We start from the raw sequence: 12,187 nt of genomic DNA on the forward strand, positions 1-12,187 counted from the left end.
AAGTACAAATAATATAAATAGCGAAGAATGCCGTCATCTGGGATGTGGCGTCGTGTAGATCTTGTGTGAACCGACGTTTCTCCTACGTTTCGGAGGAATCTCGTTTCACACAAGATCTACACGGCGCCACAGCCCAGAAGACGGCATTCTTCATAGTCATCGCAGTGAAAATCTCAAATCTTACACAATATAAATAGTGCTTTTTCGTGTTTCTTTCAATATAGATCAACTCCAGGAGGGCAGTTTTGTGAAGATGAGTACGTTCTATCATGTAAATCTAATCTAAGCAGCTTGAATATCTAAAAATGTACGAGTACTAAGCTGAATTGACTGTTTGCGCATGATAAACAGAGGCCGGCTATAGATATAACGTTCAGCGATAAGAAACACTCCTTATAGAGAACAAGGAAATATTCCTTTTACATTCCACGTAATATGTTTCAGTCTATGTTTCGAAAGAGTGAATTGTTTCGGAAGACGCTAACACGCATAGAAAGCAAATAGCAGGTGATCATTTCACAAGTTATGCAATTCGCAATATTAGTGCAAAATGGAATAAAATATATGTAGAGAGAATAAATTATGCTGTTTCATCTGCCTTTGGTTTCATAAATTTCGAACACAAAAAGAGTGAAATAATAACTTATTATCAAAGTAATTTATCACAGCATTAAAAGACACGAAAAGCTTATGCTGTGGGGTGTGTCTGGGAATTGAAATCCTAGTACTCAAGAGGTTAGTGTAGTCTTTTATACAGGATGTTTCACGACTTTAGGGCATAACTACAGGAGATGATTTCCTAGGTCTTTGTGATCAAAAAAGTTCATATAAACATGTGTCCGATTTTGGACGGTTACGGAGTTATGACCGTTTTAAACTCAGAATAGAAGGTAACGATTACTGACAATAACCGGAACAAAATAATAAACCAGCATAATACATTATACATTTAAAGTATGAGTGTAAAATTAACTTCGTGAAATTACATTTAATTTGAATTTATTGGTATTTAAAGCTGATTTTCGAAAATGCCACCGCCGGCCGCAACACAGGCTCCCGCTCGGTTGTGAACCGCGCCGGACATACCAACCCACCCCGCCTTAGGTAGCTCTCAAGTGTCGAGAACGCTCTGTCTGTAACTGGCTAAAAATAGCGACCCGTCAGATGATAGACGCGGTTCATACGAGGGCGTGTACGGAAATGAATAAACGGTCATAACTCCGTAACCGTCCAAAATCGGACACATGTTTATATGAACTTTTTTGATCACAAATACCTAGGAAATCACCTCCTGCAGTTATGCCCTAAAGTCATGAAACACCCTGTATATACTGTCAAAATGCCATTCCATTTCAGGCACTTTCAACAACATGTCACAAGTACCTGACCTTTAACACAAAGATAGCGACGGATCAAATTCCTGGTGCGAAAAGATAAATTCGGTCGTATCTAATGAGTCATTTAATGAAAAGCCGGATAATTCTCATAACTTGAGGAAAACTGAGATCAACTGACACGTTTGTCTGCACTATAAATATGTGACGCCCTAAGTAACCAAGGCATTTCTGTTCCAGCTATCGCCAGGATAAAAGGTAAGTTAAATTATGCTTTTATTCTTTCTAAAATTCTCATTTTGAAATTCAGAAATTCTATTTCTAAGGCTCAGCAATTTCCGTATCATTTTGTGCGGAGACAGACGTCCTCCGTCATTATATCGCTAAGCTGGTACATATTTCCAACAGTATCACGACTTCGAAATTAACATTCAACATAACTTAGTTTAATTATTTTCTCAATATTTCCACTAATATTCATAAAACATGCGAGACTTGTGTATATGTTGTCCTTGCAATCTGAATTGGAATGTTATACATGCGGCAGAAATCACCGACTCCATGAAGCAGTGTCCTGGAGATTATGGCAGTCACACATTTAGTCACGAAATTCCTACTCCACATACTGAACCGAAATTTCATTACAATTTTCTCAAGGACCCACCAACGAGCAATATCGCAAATTAGCAAAAAACCATTCCACATGAGCACACCCTAGTTCCCGAGACTCCATTTTCATATTATCTTGCAATCTGCTCAAGTTCTCCAAAGTAATCTCTATTTTTTTTTCAATGAAATAAGAAATTGTGACTGTTTGAAAACGCCGTCTTTCATACTTAAAATACCTCTCCCGAAAATTTCACTTTTTAATTTATATGTACGTGCCTTTTTTATTTAATTTTTACACAGAGAGTCTATGTTTTCGGGGAAATTAATCGAAATGTTTTATACAACTAATCTGTTACAGTTGAACTTGAAAATGAGAGCAGGCAGTGTCCTGATCCTAATTATTATGACGGCTCATACGTCACTGGCTACGATCCTGACGCAGCAACAGTTCCTGATGCAGCTTAGGAACTACGGTGTTCCGGAATATGATCTGGCAACATGTGAGTGTAACAACTAGCAAAGATCAAGATATTATACTTCAACGTCCTGTTGCATTGAAGTATCATTTGCAGTATTCGTCCATCTTAAATGCAACAATTTCAATATAGCTTCAGATGACTCCAATCCACATTTAACACACTAGAATGTTCCTCAAAATGTTTAAAATGTCATTAAAATATACATATATTCTTTGCTTGGCGCTACATTGTTCGGCCTCACTTGGCCATCCTCAGGCTACACACTTTTTAAGGAATCCACTTCGCTGTGCACTGTACCAATAGTATTCTTAATGTGTGTCGATATTATTTTTATGTTATGGGATGTCTGTTCTTCATATTCCCGTATTGAGGCCATTCAGTGGGGCACAGAGCTGCTCCGCTTCGTTGTATCTTATGTAGATGCCGCTCATTGGCTCACAGAGGGGCTTCAGTGCGGGGTTAGGAAGAACAGACATCCCATAACATAAACATAATATCGACTCACATTAAGAATACTACTGATACAGTGCGCAGTGAAGTGGGTTCCTTAAAAAAATGTGTTGCCCTGTGAGGCCGAAACATGTAGCGCCTAAGAGAGAATATATTACTTACTTTCTTTTTTTTATTGCTAGTGGGGTGGGACTATGTCCCTTGTACTGCGGCCACTTCTGGCCTACTGTACCAGCCCACATGATAGGTGAGGGTGATTGTGGAGCAATTGGTTGAATGAAGATTGGCAGGGGAAACCGAAGTACTCGGAGAAAACCTGCCCCAGCGTCACTTTGTCCACCACAAATCCCACTTGACCAGAAGCGGGATCAAACCCGGGCCAGCTGGGAAGCCAGCGACTAACCGCTTGAGCTATGGCGCGGCCCTACTTACTTAGTTACTTATGGAGCTGAGCCCTTCTTGAGGAGAAGCCAAATCTGCAGCTACTCAAGAATTTCACAGCATTTAATGGAACCCGAAGGTTCATTACCGTGTTCACAAGAGCCCTCAACTGGTCCCTATCCTGAGCCAGAACAATCCAATCCATACCATCCCATCCTATCTCTTTTTAAAATCCATTTTAATATTGTCCACCCACCCAAGTCTTGGTCTTCACAGTGGTCTCTTTCCTTCTGGTTTTCCCACCAATATCCTATATGAATTCCTCGTCTCCCCCATTCGTGCTACATGCCCCGCCCACTTCATCCTCCTTGACTTGATCATTCTAATTATACTTTGAAAAGTGTACAAGTTATGAAGCTCTTCATTATGCAGTTTTCTCCAACCTCCTGTAACAGAATATATGTATATTTCAATTACATTTTAAACGTTTTGAAGAACATTTTAGTGAGTTAAACGTGGATTAATATTAATATTGCTGCATTATAGATGGACGAAATCTGCAAATGAAAAATTAAGACATTCCTTTCAAAGAGAACAGATATCTGAATGCGAGCTCCTTCTAAATAAGATGTTACTAGTTTCTTCACCTGCTAGGATCCAAGGTAGGATGAGGTTAGGAGTGATCAGGGTCTGATAGCATTGGCCATCAACCTCTGAATCCCTGACCAAATGAAATACTTCAGTTCTTCGGTAAAGAAGTTACCTTATAATCTATTAAGTAAACAAACAAAAGGAATAAGTAAATATATGAAACAAGCCCAAAGAATGTTCTTGACAAGTAATAGGTTAACAGAAGTCTATCTGGTTTAAACATGCATGTCCCCCGCGCAGTGACTAAATTTGTAGAGCTGGCTAATGGGATGAACACATGTCTACTTATGCAAAACAGTTCTTCATCTCTGCTTCCGTGGTCCCTACAACTTGTTCGTACACAACACTCGTAGTGACTGAGCTGGCTGTCCTCCCCGGACTAATGTTCCGCGTTCCGTTTACATTGAGCTACCTCTCTCAATAAATCCCTTAACTTCCAAAACACAATGTTTAAATACGTTCCTGCCCTTTTCTTCGTAAAAGTGTCTAATAGCTTTGATTGGCTGATCACGCACCAATTTTTAATTTTCCTCCTCTTATAGATAGTCCTTATGGGTGTCGTCACACATCCTAAGGAATTTTCATATCACCCCCAGATGCTGACAAATCACATAGAACCCTAGTTGTCTACAACCTGTGTACTTCCTTTAACGAAATCTCTAATGTGATTTTCTGTCATAAGACTATAACATTATTAATAGTACGTGAAATACTAAAACTGTGCACTTGCAGTAATCAAAATGCATAAAAATTAAAAAAGGAGCTATCCCTGTGACAGGCCGTGGAAACCATAGGTTTGTGAGACATCGAGGCTTTCACATTATTTAGACAATCGGCTCACAGATGGCGGTGAGGTTGTCAGCCTTACGCGCCGGTCTGTCTCTCGTCCTTTTCCCCCAGGAAGATTCCTGGTACTCATTTCTCTTAGAGTCTGAGCTGACCCTAGAGCCATAGTGCGGCTGGAAGGATTAGACCAATTGAAAAATTCAGCGACTTCATCGGGAATCGAATCCGCGACCTTACGGCTTGTAGAATAATGCCTCAACCAACTACACTACCGCACACTAATGTGGGGTAAGGGGTGCGGATGTGAGTATGTTTGGCTCACAGAACATCGTAACACTTCAAGGTATATTCTACGCACCGGAATCATATTTAAATTCAAATTCGGGACATCAACGTAATCACAGCTGGTTTTATTTTACTTAAACACCTTACAAGACATAGACAGTCGAAGTTTATCACGAAGAATTTTTTTCAATAATGACATTCCTTTAATAGCAAATTTCGATGAGAATTCCGATTTCACATGCCACGTGTCCCTCTTACAATTATATGTCTATTCTATCAGGGCTCTGCATTGCCGAGCACGAAAGCAATTTGGACACTGCAGCCATTGGCACCCTGAACACGGACGGAAGCAAAGACCATGGAATTTTTCAGGTAAGCAAGTGTATTATCTACAAATTTATAGCTGAGTATACGCACTCTGATTTGTGAAAACGTTCTTTCTTCAGGAGCCAATAGTTCCTCAGACATTCAGCCTTCCATGGAACGTCAAGATTCATTATCTTGTTCACAAGAAACAGCCACTAGCATCTACCCTTAGTCACATCAGTGTATTTCACAACCTCACACCCTATTTGTCTAACATTTCATCTATGCTTTTGTCTCCCAATATACTTTATAATTTTCTTCTTACAAATGTTTTTGGACATTACCCATCGTCTTGTCTCTACCTATAAACCGTCGTGTTTATTTTTCAAAACACAACGTTTCGGAGACTGGATTCTGCCTCCGTCTTCAGGTAAAACCTATTCAGTTGGGCCCAACAGATTGAGCAAGTCCCTATCTCCGAACTTTTCTTTGGCCAAATCGATAAAGCTAGCCCCTATCTCCGGACACCTATACCAGTTTCAAGAAGGGGTACATAAATCAAACACAGGAATATGCAAGAACATAATATTTGTATCAAAGTAACATCGTCACGAACTTTAAGATCTTAATTTTCTTCTTGATCATTTGTTTTCAGATCAACGACAGATATTGGTGCAGAGAACACGGCGTAGGCGGAGGTTGCAACATTAATTGTGCAGGTGAGTGCCCACTGTACTGATCCAGACAATGTTTGGTTACTGCAGTTCATTTTTCAAGTAGGTCAAATATTGCTAGCGCGTATTATCATCTCTTGAAGCCCATGTATGTAAATAAGCCTACAACCTCTTTCTATGGTTAATTAAGCAGTCCGCCATGAATACATGTAGAGAAGTGGTGGTAAGACTAGATGGAGGTAAGTAGTCAGCCTCAGACTGCGGCAGTTTTACCTCAGTTGAAAGAACTTCCTTCCCATTGGACAGGACGTTGAGTGGGCCTTAAAGCCCATATAGGCGCTATGAAGAAGAGCAAATCTCTTGGGGTTGCCCAATCTAAACCCAGTTCCTCGTTAGTCACATTCTTTATGGACCCCGTTCATCCTAATTCCACAACTGTAAGTGACGATGCAAACATATACGAGTAATCAAGGCATGGACTCAGCGAACGGATGGCTGGATATTTGATGACGCTGTACCAACTGCAATAATTTTTCGTCGAATTCTATATTTGGACGACGTGTTCGGTGAACTTCAACGATTTGGAACTAATAAAGCATGGTCTATTTAAGGCAGTATCCCGTCATTCGCACATACAGACTCATGAAAACTACAAATAAACCTTCCGTCAGGTTAATTTGTTTCCAGGTCGAAATTGAAACCGGAAGCCTTCCGCAAACAAGCCATAAGCGTTATATTTTGAGCCATCTTGCCTCGTGTACTTTTGTCTGTGACATGAGATGATGGTCGGACGATTCAAAGTCAGTTAAAACGAAAAACTATAATATTTCACAAAGTAACATCGAAACCGAAATGAACTTTCATGTAAAAATGGTGAAAAGGTAAAGTTATCCCTGTAACAGGCCGTATAGTCTCATAGGAATGTGAGACGTCGGGGCTCCCACATTTTCTCTAGAAAATGGGGTCACAGATGGCGGTAAGGTTGTCAGCCTTACGCACAGGCCGCCCTCTACCCCCAGGTTGATTCCTGGTACTCATTTCTATTAGATGCTGAGTCGACCCCAGGGCCACAGTGCGACTGGAAGGAACTTTCTTATATATCACGGTTATTTAAAATATCATCAGAATTTACGTTGAAACTTTTTATGCCCTCTTTATATTTTCCTTAAAGCAAGATTCGAATAAAGAATAATCAATGCTTTGATTTGCTCTCACTTGTTTCTGAAAAATCTGAGGTAACGCTAACATAAATATGTTGCCTCACTCAGAATTACTAAGTCTTGGGGCTCTGCCCATCGTCCAGTATTCTGAGAAACTAGGGAACACTACATTTCGGAAACTGGATCTTTTTTTTTCCTTAAGTGAGAAGGAGACACCTACTCTTTTGGGTGCCTTAGAAAGAGGTAAACTCAGTCACTGGGGGAGATACCTACACTGTTGGGTCCCGTAGAAAGAGTTAACCTCAGTCACTGGAGATCGGCGCTTTCGAAGAAACTCAACAGGGTAGGTGTCTCCCAGGCCCACACCTAAGGGCCCCCATACACACACAGTTTGGCCTCCAGTTCGGCCTGCACAGTTGAAGACTGAAAGGCAAAACTGACGTGTGTGGTGCGGCCGGCCGGCCAATCGTTTGGACTGTTGGCCTGTGGGAAACCCGTCAGTCCGTCAGTTCTGCCTGCAGGACGGTAGCACGTGACGTGTGTGACTCAACATTATAGGCTGGAAGACCGTGATTGCGGCATGAAGCCTGCCGCTTTATCTGCGCGTGTATAGGGAGGAAAGGGAGGGGGTAAACTGTCACAGTTTTGCCTGTAAGGTCGATCGGAAGGCGAAAGTGTGTGTGTATGGGGAGCGTAAGAACGGAAACAGAAACAATTTCCGAAACGCTGTGCTCTCTCTCTCTTTTTAGGGGGATACCGGACAATGAATGAAGTTCAAAAACCCAGTAACTGCGAGTGTTATACACCATCGGCAGAATCAACCCTTTAGAATCTATGTGGTATATCACCTCATGATTCATGGAAAGACATCGAAAAATATTTCTTAGACGGAGCGTTTCCATATTTTACGTCATTTTCAGTTCTGTTTAAACACATGTGACTTCGGAGTAGTTAGTATCATTTTCCCCTTCTAATTAAGTAGAGGGTGTGGGGAACCGGATTATTTTTACGGATATTAGTTTTAGAATGGGATATTAACCACTGGGCGCATAAATATGTCACTTTAATTGTTTTCAGCCTAGGATTATCATATCACTATGCTGTCTGTGTGTATGTGAATCCCCCTATAAATTTTTGAATGCCCGAATCAATCCTTGTAAAGTTGTGTATTTATATCATGGCACCTGACCCCATCTCAACGGCGTATTTCAAAGATCCCTCCCATCAGTCTGTGTGTCTGTATGTGTAGCCATCTTATCGTTGCTAGGCAAAGATTCGGTAAACTGTATTCCTCCTTTCGTTTCTTGGTAACGGCTAGGTAAATACGTCCCCGCACCAAAGAATACACCCAACAATAGAAGAATTATTGGATACACGTGTCTCTGGGTGTGTCTGTGTGTCCCTTCGTCGGTACTAGGTTAAAACTCAGTAAAGATACTCTCGCGTGAAGGAAGAATTGTTGCAGGCATCGTTTTCCTTGCGGTCCGTATCATGTGAAAGAAAAGTAGGCGATTGGTTCTTCCCAGAACTTCTTATTTATTGCTTCAAACTCCTTGCCTGTTATACCAAGAATAAAATGGTGAAAAGACGCAGTATAGTGAATACGGAAACAACGAACAGCTAGAATGCTGTGGAGCACACCTATGGTCGAGTAGTGTGCTCTATTATCGACAAACATAATATCTTTGCATGACTAATGAAGGATACGTCATAGAATGGAAACAGAAAGCTGTTCTTTTTATTACTTACGAAGTAACTCATTTGGCTTTTTATTGTAGCAGACGGCTAAAAATCATATGTTTTAGTACTAACAGCGCTGAATATACATATTCTGCTACCGCAGTGTCACTTAGTCAAAAGACTTCTTTAAAATACACGTCGGGATTACAAGTCCAGTTCATTTTGTTCAATTTAAAATTTACTTCAGACTGACGAATTTGTATGACGATTAAAAGGAATGTAAAGATGTTGGATCTGAGGTTGTCATGATGTTGCCAATGAAGAATGCTCTTGCCTGAGACGTGACATCGCATAATCTCGTTGAATTTTACCGACGTTTCAAGGTAACAAACTGCTGCTTGTTTCTTGACAGCTTGGCTTCTCTTTGAATCTAAAGATGGAGCCGAACATTCCTATGGAACTTCAGTTAATTTCAACAGGATGCATGGTATCACGTCCTAGAATATAGCACTCTTCTGTATACATAAACATGTGACAGACGTTAGTGTCTTAATTGTTATTTCAAGCACATTTTGCATTAAGGTGAAATTGCAGAAGATACTAATGTTTATTTAAGAAATGCTTCCCAGAAAAGAACTTTTACTTTTAGGAGTAAGGTAGGTCTACAGGAAATCGAAAATTATATCTAAAACTTCGTTTTTGATATAATTATTTCCAAGCAATAAGATGGAAAATAAACTGACAAAGGACCAACGGTTTCAGGAGTGTGCTGCAAAACTTCTAATATGTGACACAACTTGACAGAAACATATGACAGAAATCTCTCCTCCGAATGCTGAATAATTACGTACCATTTAAAACACCTGTCAAACGCAAAATTTACAAATGGTTACACAAAATATTGTCTTTCTACTATAAACTTCATTCGAGGTCTCACTGTAGATAGTAATAATGTGAACAATGGTTTCCATGTAATGTAATTCCCTGAGCTTTGTGACAACAGTTCGTTCATTATATCAATATTGTATTGGATATAAAAGCATAGCTGATATAGAAGACATTTATTCAACTCCTGTCATCAAGTAATTGGTTGTTATTGCACTGCCAAAGAAGATATTTAAAGTACTCTCATTAAAGCCCAGTGACACCCAGTGATGTTAAGCTGAGAGCAGAATCACTTCCGGACACATCATGAACATTAACTATAGAGGTGTCTCGCAATATGAGCAATGACCACCATAAAGGTGGTGTAAGCCTAGGGTGTGCAATTTCTTATAAGACAGAAATTAAGCTTATATACTGTATTAAAAATTCAATCAAAATCTCCTCAGTATACAATGGAGCTCTCACATGTATTGAAATAAAGCCTGACATCCTCAATACGTTTCTTCCAGCACTCCGCAGTGACAATCTGGATGCTGCTATCCGATGTGCTTTGCACATCAAGAGCAGACAGGGATTTGTGGCATGGACCACATATGAGAGATACTGCATTGGACCTATGATGCAGTATCAGCAAGCTGTACACTCTTTTTGCTCCAGAGGCAGTGGCAGTATGTTTCCATAAAACAGCAGTATACATCTACCATGGTGCATCCCTGTTACTTAAATATGTATAGATTTTAAAATTTGGTTATGTAGTGACCTCTTCATAGCTCTGTGTGTAATTATTCAAGTAGGTGTAACATTACATTTGTTTTAAGTAATGTGTTCTTCTAAAATGAATAGCAAAATGAGATAAATTAACATTTGTTTAAAATGCACAGTATTTTACCCACAATTCCAGAAATAGCAGGATCTACTTTCCTTCTTTCCTCTATACTTCAAAGTAACATTTATGGTTGCAACATGTAATAAAACATATATATGAAACATAGAATAACTGAAGTTTAACCAATAATCTACCAAGTGTTTCATTTACAAGACTGAATTATGCATATATAAGGTGCCCAACTAATGAAACAGAAAGCCCTAATACAGTATTATTAATTTATTATTTTTCAGTAGAATCAACTTTTATCATGCCCCACAGTGCCAAACTCCTCACCCTTCAATAATATGGAAAAAACAAGAAAAACAATGAAAGCTTGCAATTACAACAGACAAGAGTCAAACCATGTACCTCCCAAATAGAAGCCATGCACATCAATTGTGAGAAGATACGATTTGAAAAGAGACAATAGAGGCCTATTGAAGGCATTACATATCCATGATTTCCTGGAGAAACTGAGTAAAACCATGACATGAAGTTTGCGACAGTTGCTGAGTACTGTCACGATCGTTCTCTAATCCAGGATTCAGAATGGAAAGTTGACATACAGTAACATGTAACTGATGCCGCGCCATAGCTCAAGTGGTTAGTCACTGGCTTCCCATCGCGGCGGCCCTGGTTCGATCCCGGGTCTGGTCAAGTGGGATTTGTGGTGGACAAAGTGGCGCTGGGGCACGTTTTCTCCAAGTACTTCGGTTTCCCCTGCCAATCTTCATTCCACCAATTGCTCCACAATCACCCTCACCTATCATTTGGGGCTGGTACAATAGGCCAGAAGTGGCCACAGTAAAAGGGACTTAGTCCCACCCCACTAGCAATAAAAAAAAACATGTAACTGTTCAATTATGACATCACAATATAATAAATTTGCACTCATAACAGGCTTCTCCATTCAAAGTTAGAAGACTGATATAACAGCTGTGTGACTCCCACATTTTCTTTGTAGTTGGCAGTGGGAAACAAGGAATGTGCTAAAACCATAGCTATCTCTTTCTTTTTTTGACTTTCAAGAAATCTAAAAATAACTGAAAATGTACATTAGAACTATTTTTAAAAATTCTTCTTAATATTTAAATTTTTCTTTTCATGCTGTGTAATCTATTGCAAGGGGATGGCAAGTGATGTGGCTGGTTGCCAGAACAGTAGGAAAACTAGTTTCAAGTGGCTTACACAATTTTAATCATAAATGTTCAAAATATAACTTTCTGCCCCCTAGACGAATTAAACATAAGCAAACACTACCAATGTGAAAATGGATGACTCACAGTCTCATATTTTTACCTGAAATGCCTACTCCACTTTGAAATTACTTCATTCGTTCCAATTATAAAATGTCAAGATAGCCCAAATTTTGAACAATTCTTATAGAACATCATTCGAGAACCTATGGTTTACCAAGAATATGAACAATTAAATATCTAGATGGAATAAGTAATAGCATATTTGGAGGTACTACACTGGAATTTTGGCTGTAGAGACTTAAAAATCGTCAACCGATAGATGTAGTGTGACATTTCAAGGCAATACAATCCTCTATGTTACTTACTTACTTACTTACTCATGGAACTAAGCCCTTCTGGAGGAGCCGCAAATTCTGCACCTACTCAAGAATTTGCCAGCA

The 12,187-nt window shown here is 39.6% G+C and overlaps 1 protein-coding gene across 1 annotated transcript; it reads left to right on the top strand.

Annotated features, from left to right (window-relative positions):
- Window positions 1-1,465: 1,465 nt before the first annotated feature.
- LOC111864787 (lysozyme X-like) lies at window positions 1,466-10,541 on the top strand. Its single transcript, XM_023852296.2, has 5 exons — window positions 1,466-1,592; window positions 2,302-2,443; window positions 5,256-5,347; window positions 5,937-6,000; window positions 10,190-10,541. Exons 2-5 carry the CDS (start codon window positions 2,314-2,316, stop codon window positions 10,360-10,362), a joined length of 459 nt encoding a protein of 152 aa, XP_023708064.1. The 5' UTR covers window positions 1,466-1,592; window positions 2,302-2,313; the 3' UTR covers window positions 10,363-10,541.
- The last annotated feature ends 1,646 nt before the right edge of the window (window positions 10,542-12,187 follow it).

The sequence above is a fragment of the Cryptotermes secundus genome, unplaced genomic scaffold, assembly GCF_002891405.2.
Source record: "Cryptotermes secundus unplaced genomic scaffold, Csec_1.0 scaffold1278, whole genome shotgun sequence".
Taxonomy (NCBI): domain Eukaryota; kingdom Metazoa; phylum Arthropoda; class Insecta; order Blattodea; family Kalotermitidae; genus Cryptotermes; species Cryptotermes secundus.

Bases quoted from the DNA above. Each gene is read 5' to 3' on its own strand.
- LOC111864787 (XM_023852296.2), top strand. From the start codon at position 2,314: ATGAGAGCAGGCAGTGTCCTGATCCTAATTATTATGACGGCTCATACG. The intron at 2,444-5,255 runs GTGAGTGTAACA...CTATTCTATCAG, and splicing joins GGAATATGATCTGGCAACAT to GGCTCTGCATTGCCGAGCAC. The intron at 5,348-5,936 runs GTAAGCAAGTGT...ATTTGTTTTCAG, and splicing joins AAGACCATGGAATTTTTCAG to ATCAACGACAGATATTGGTG.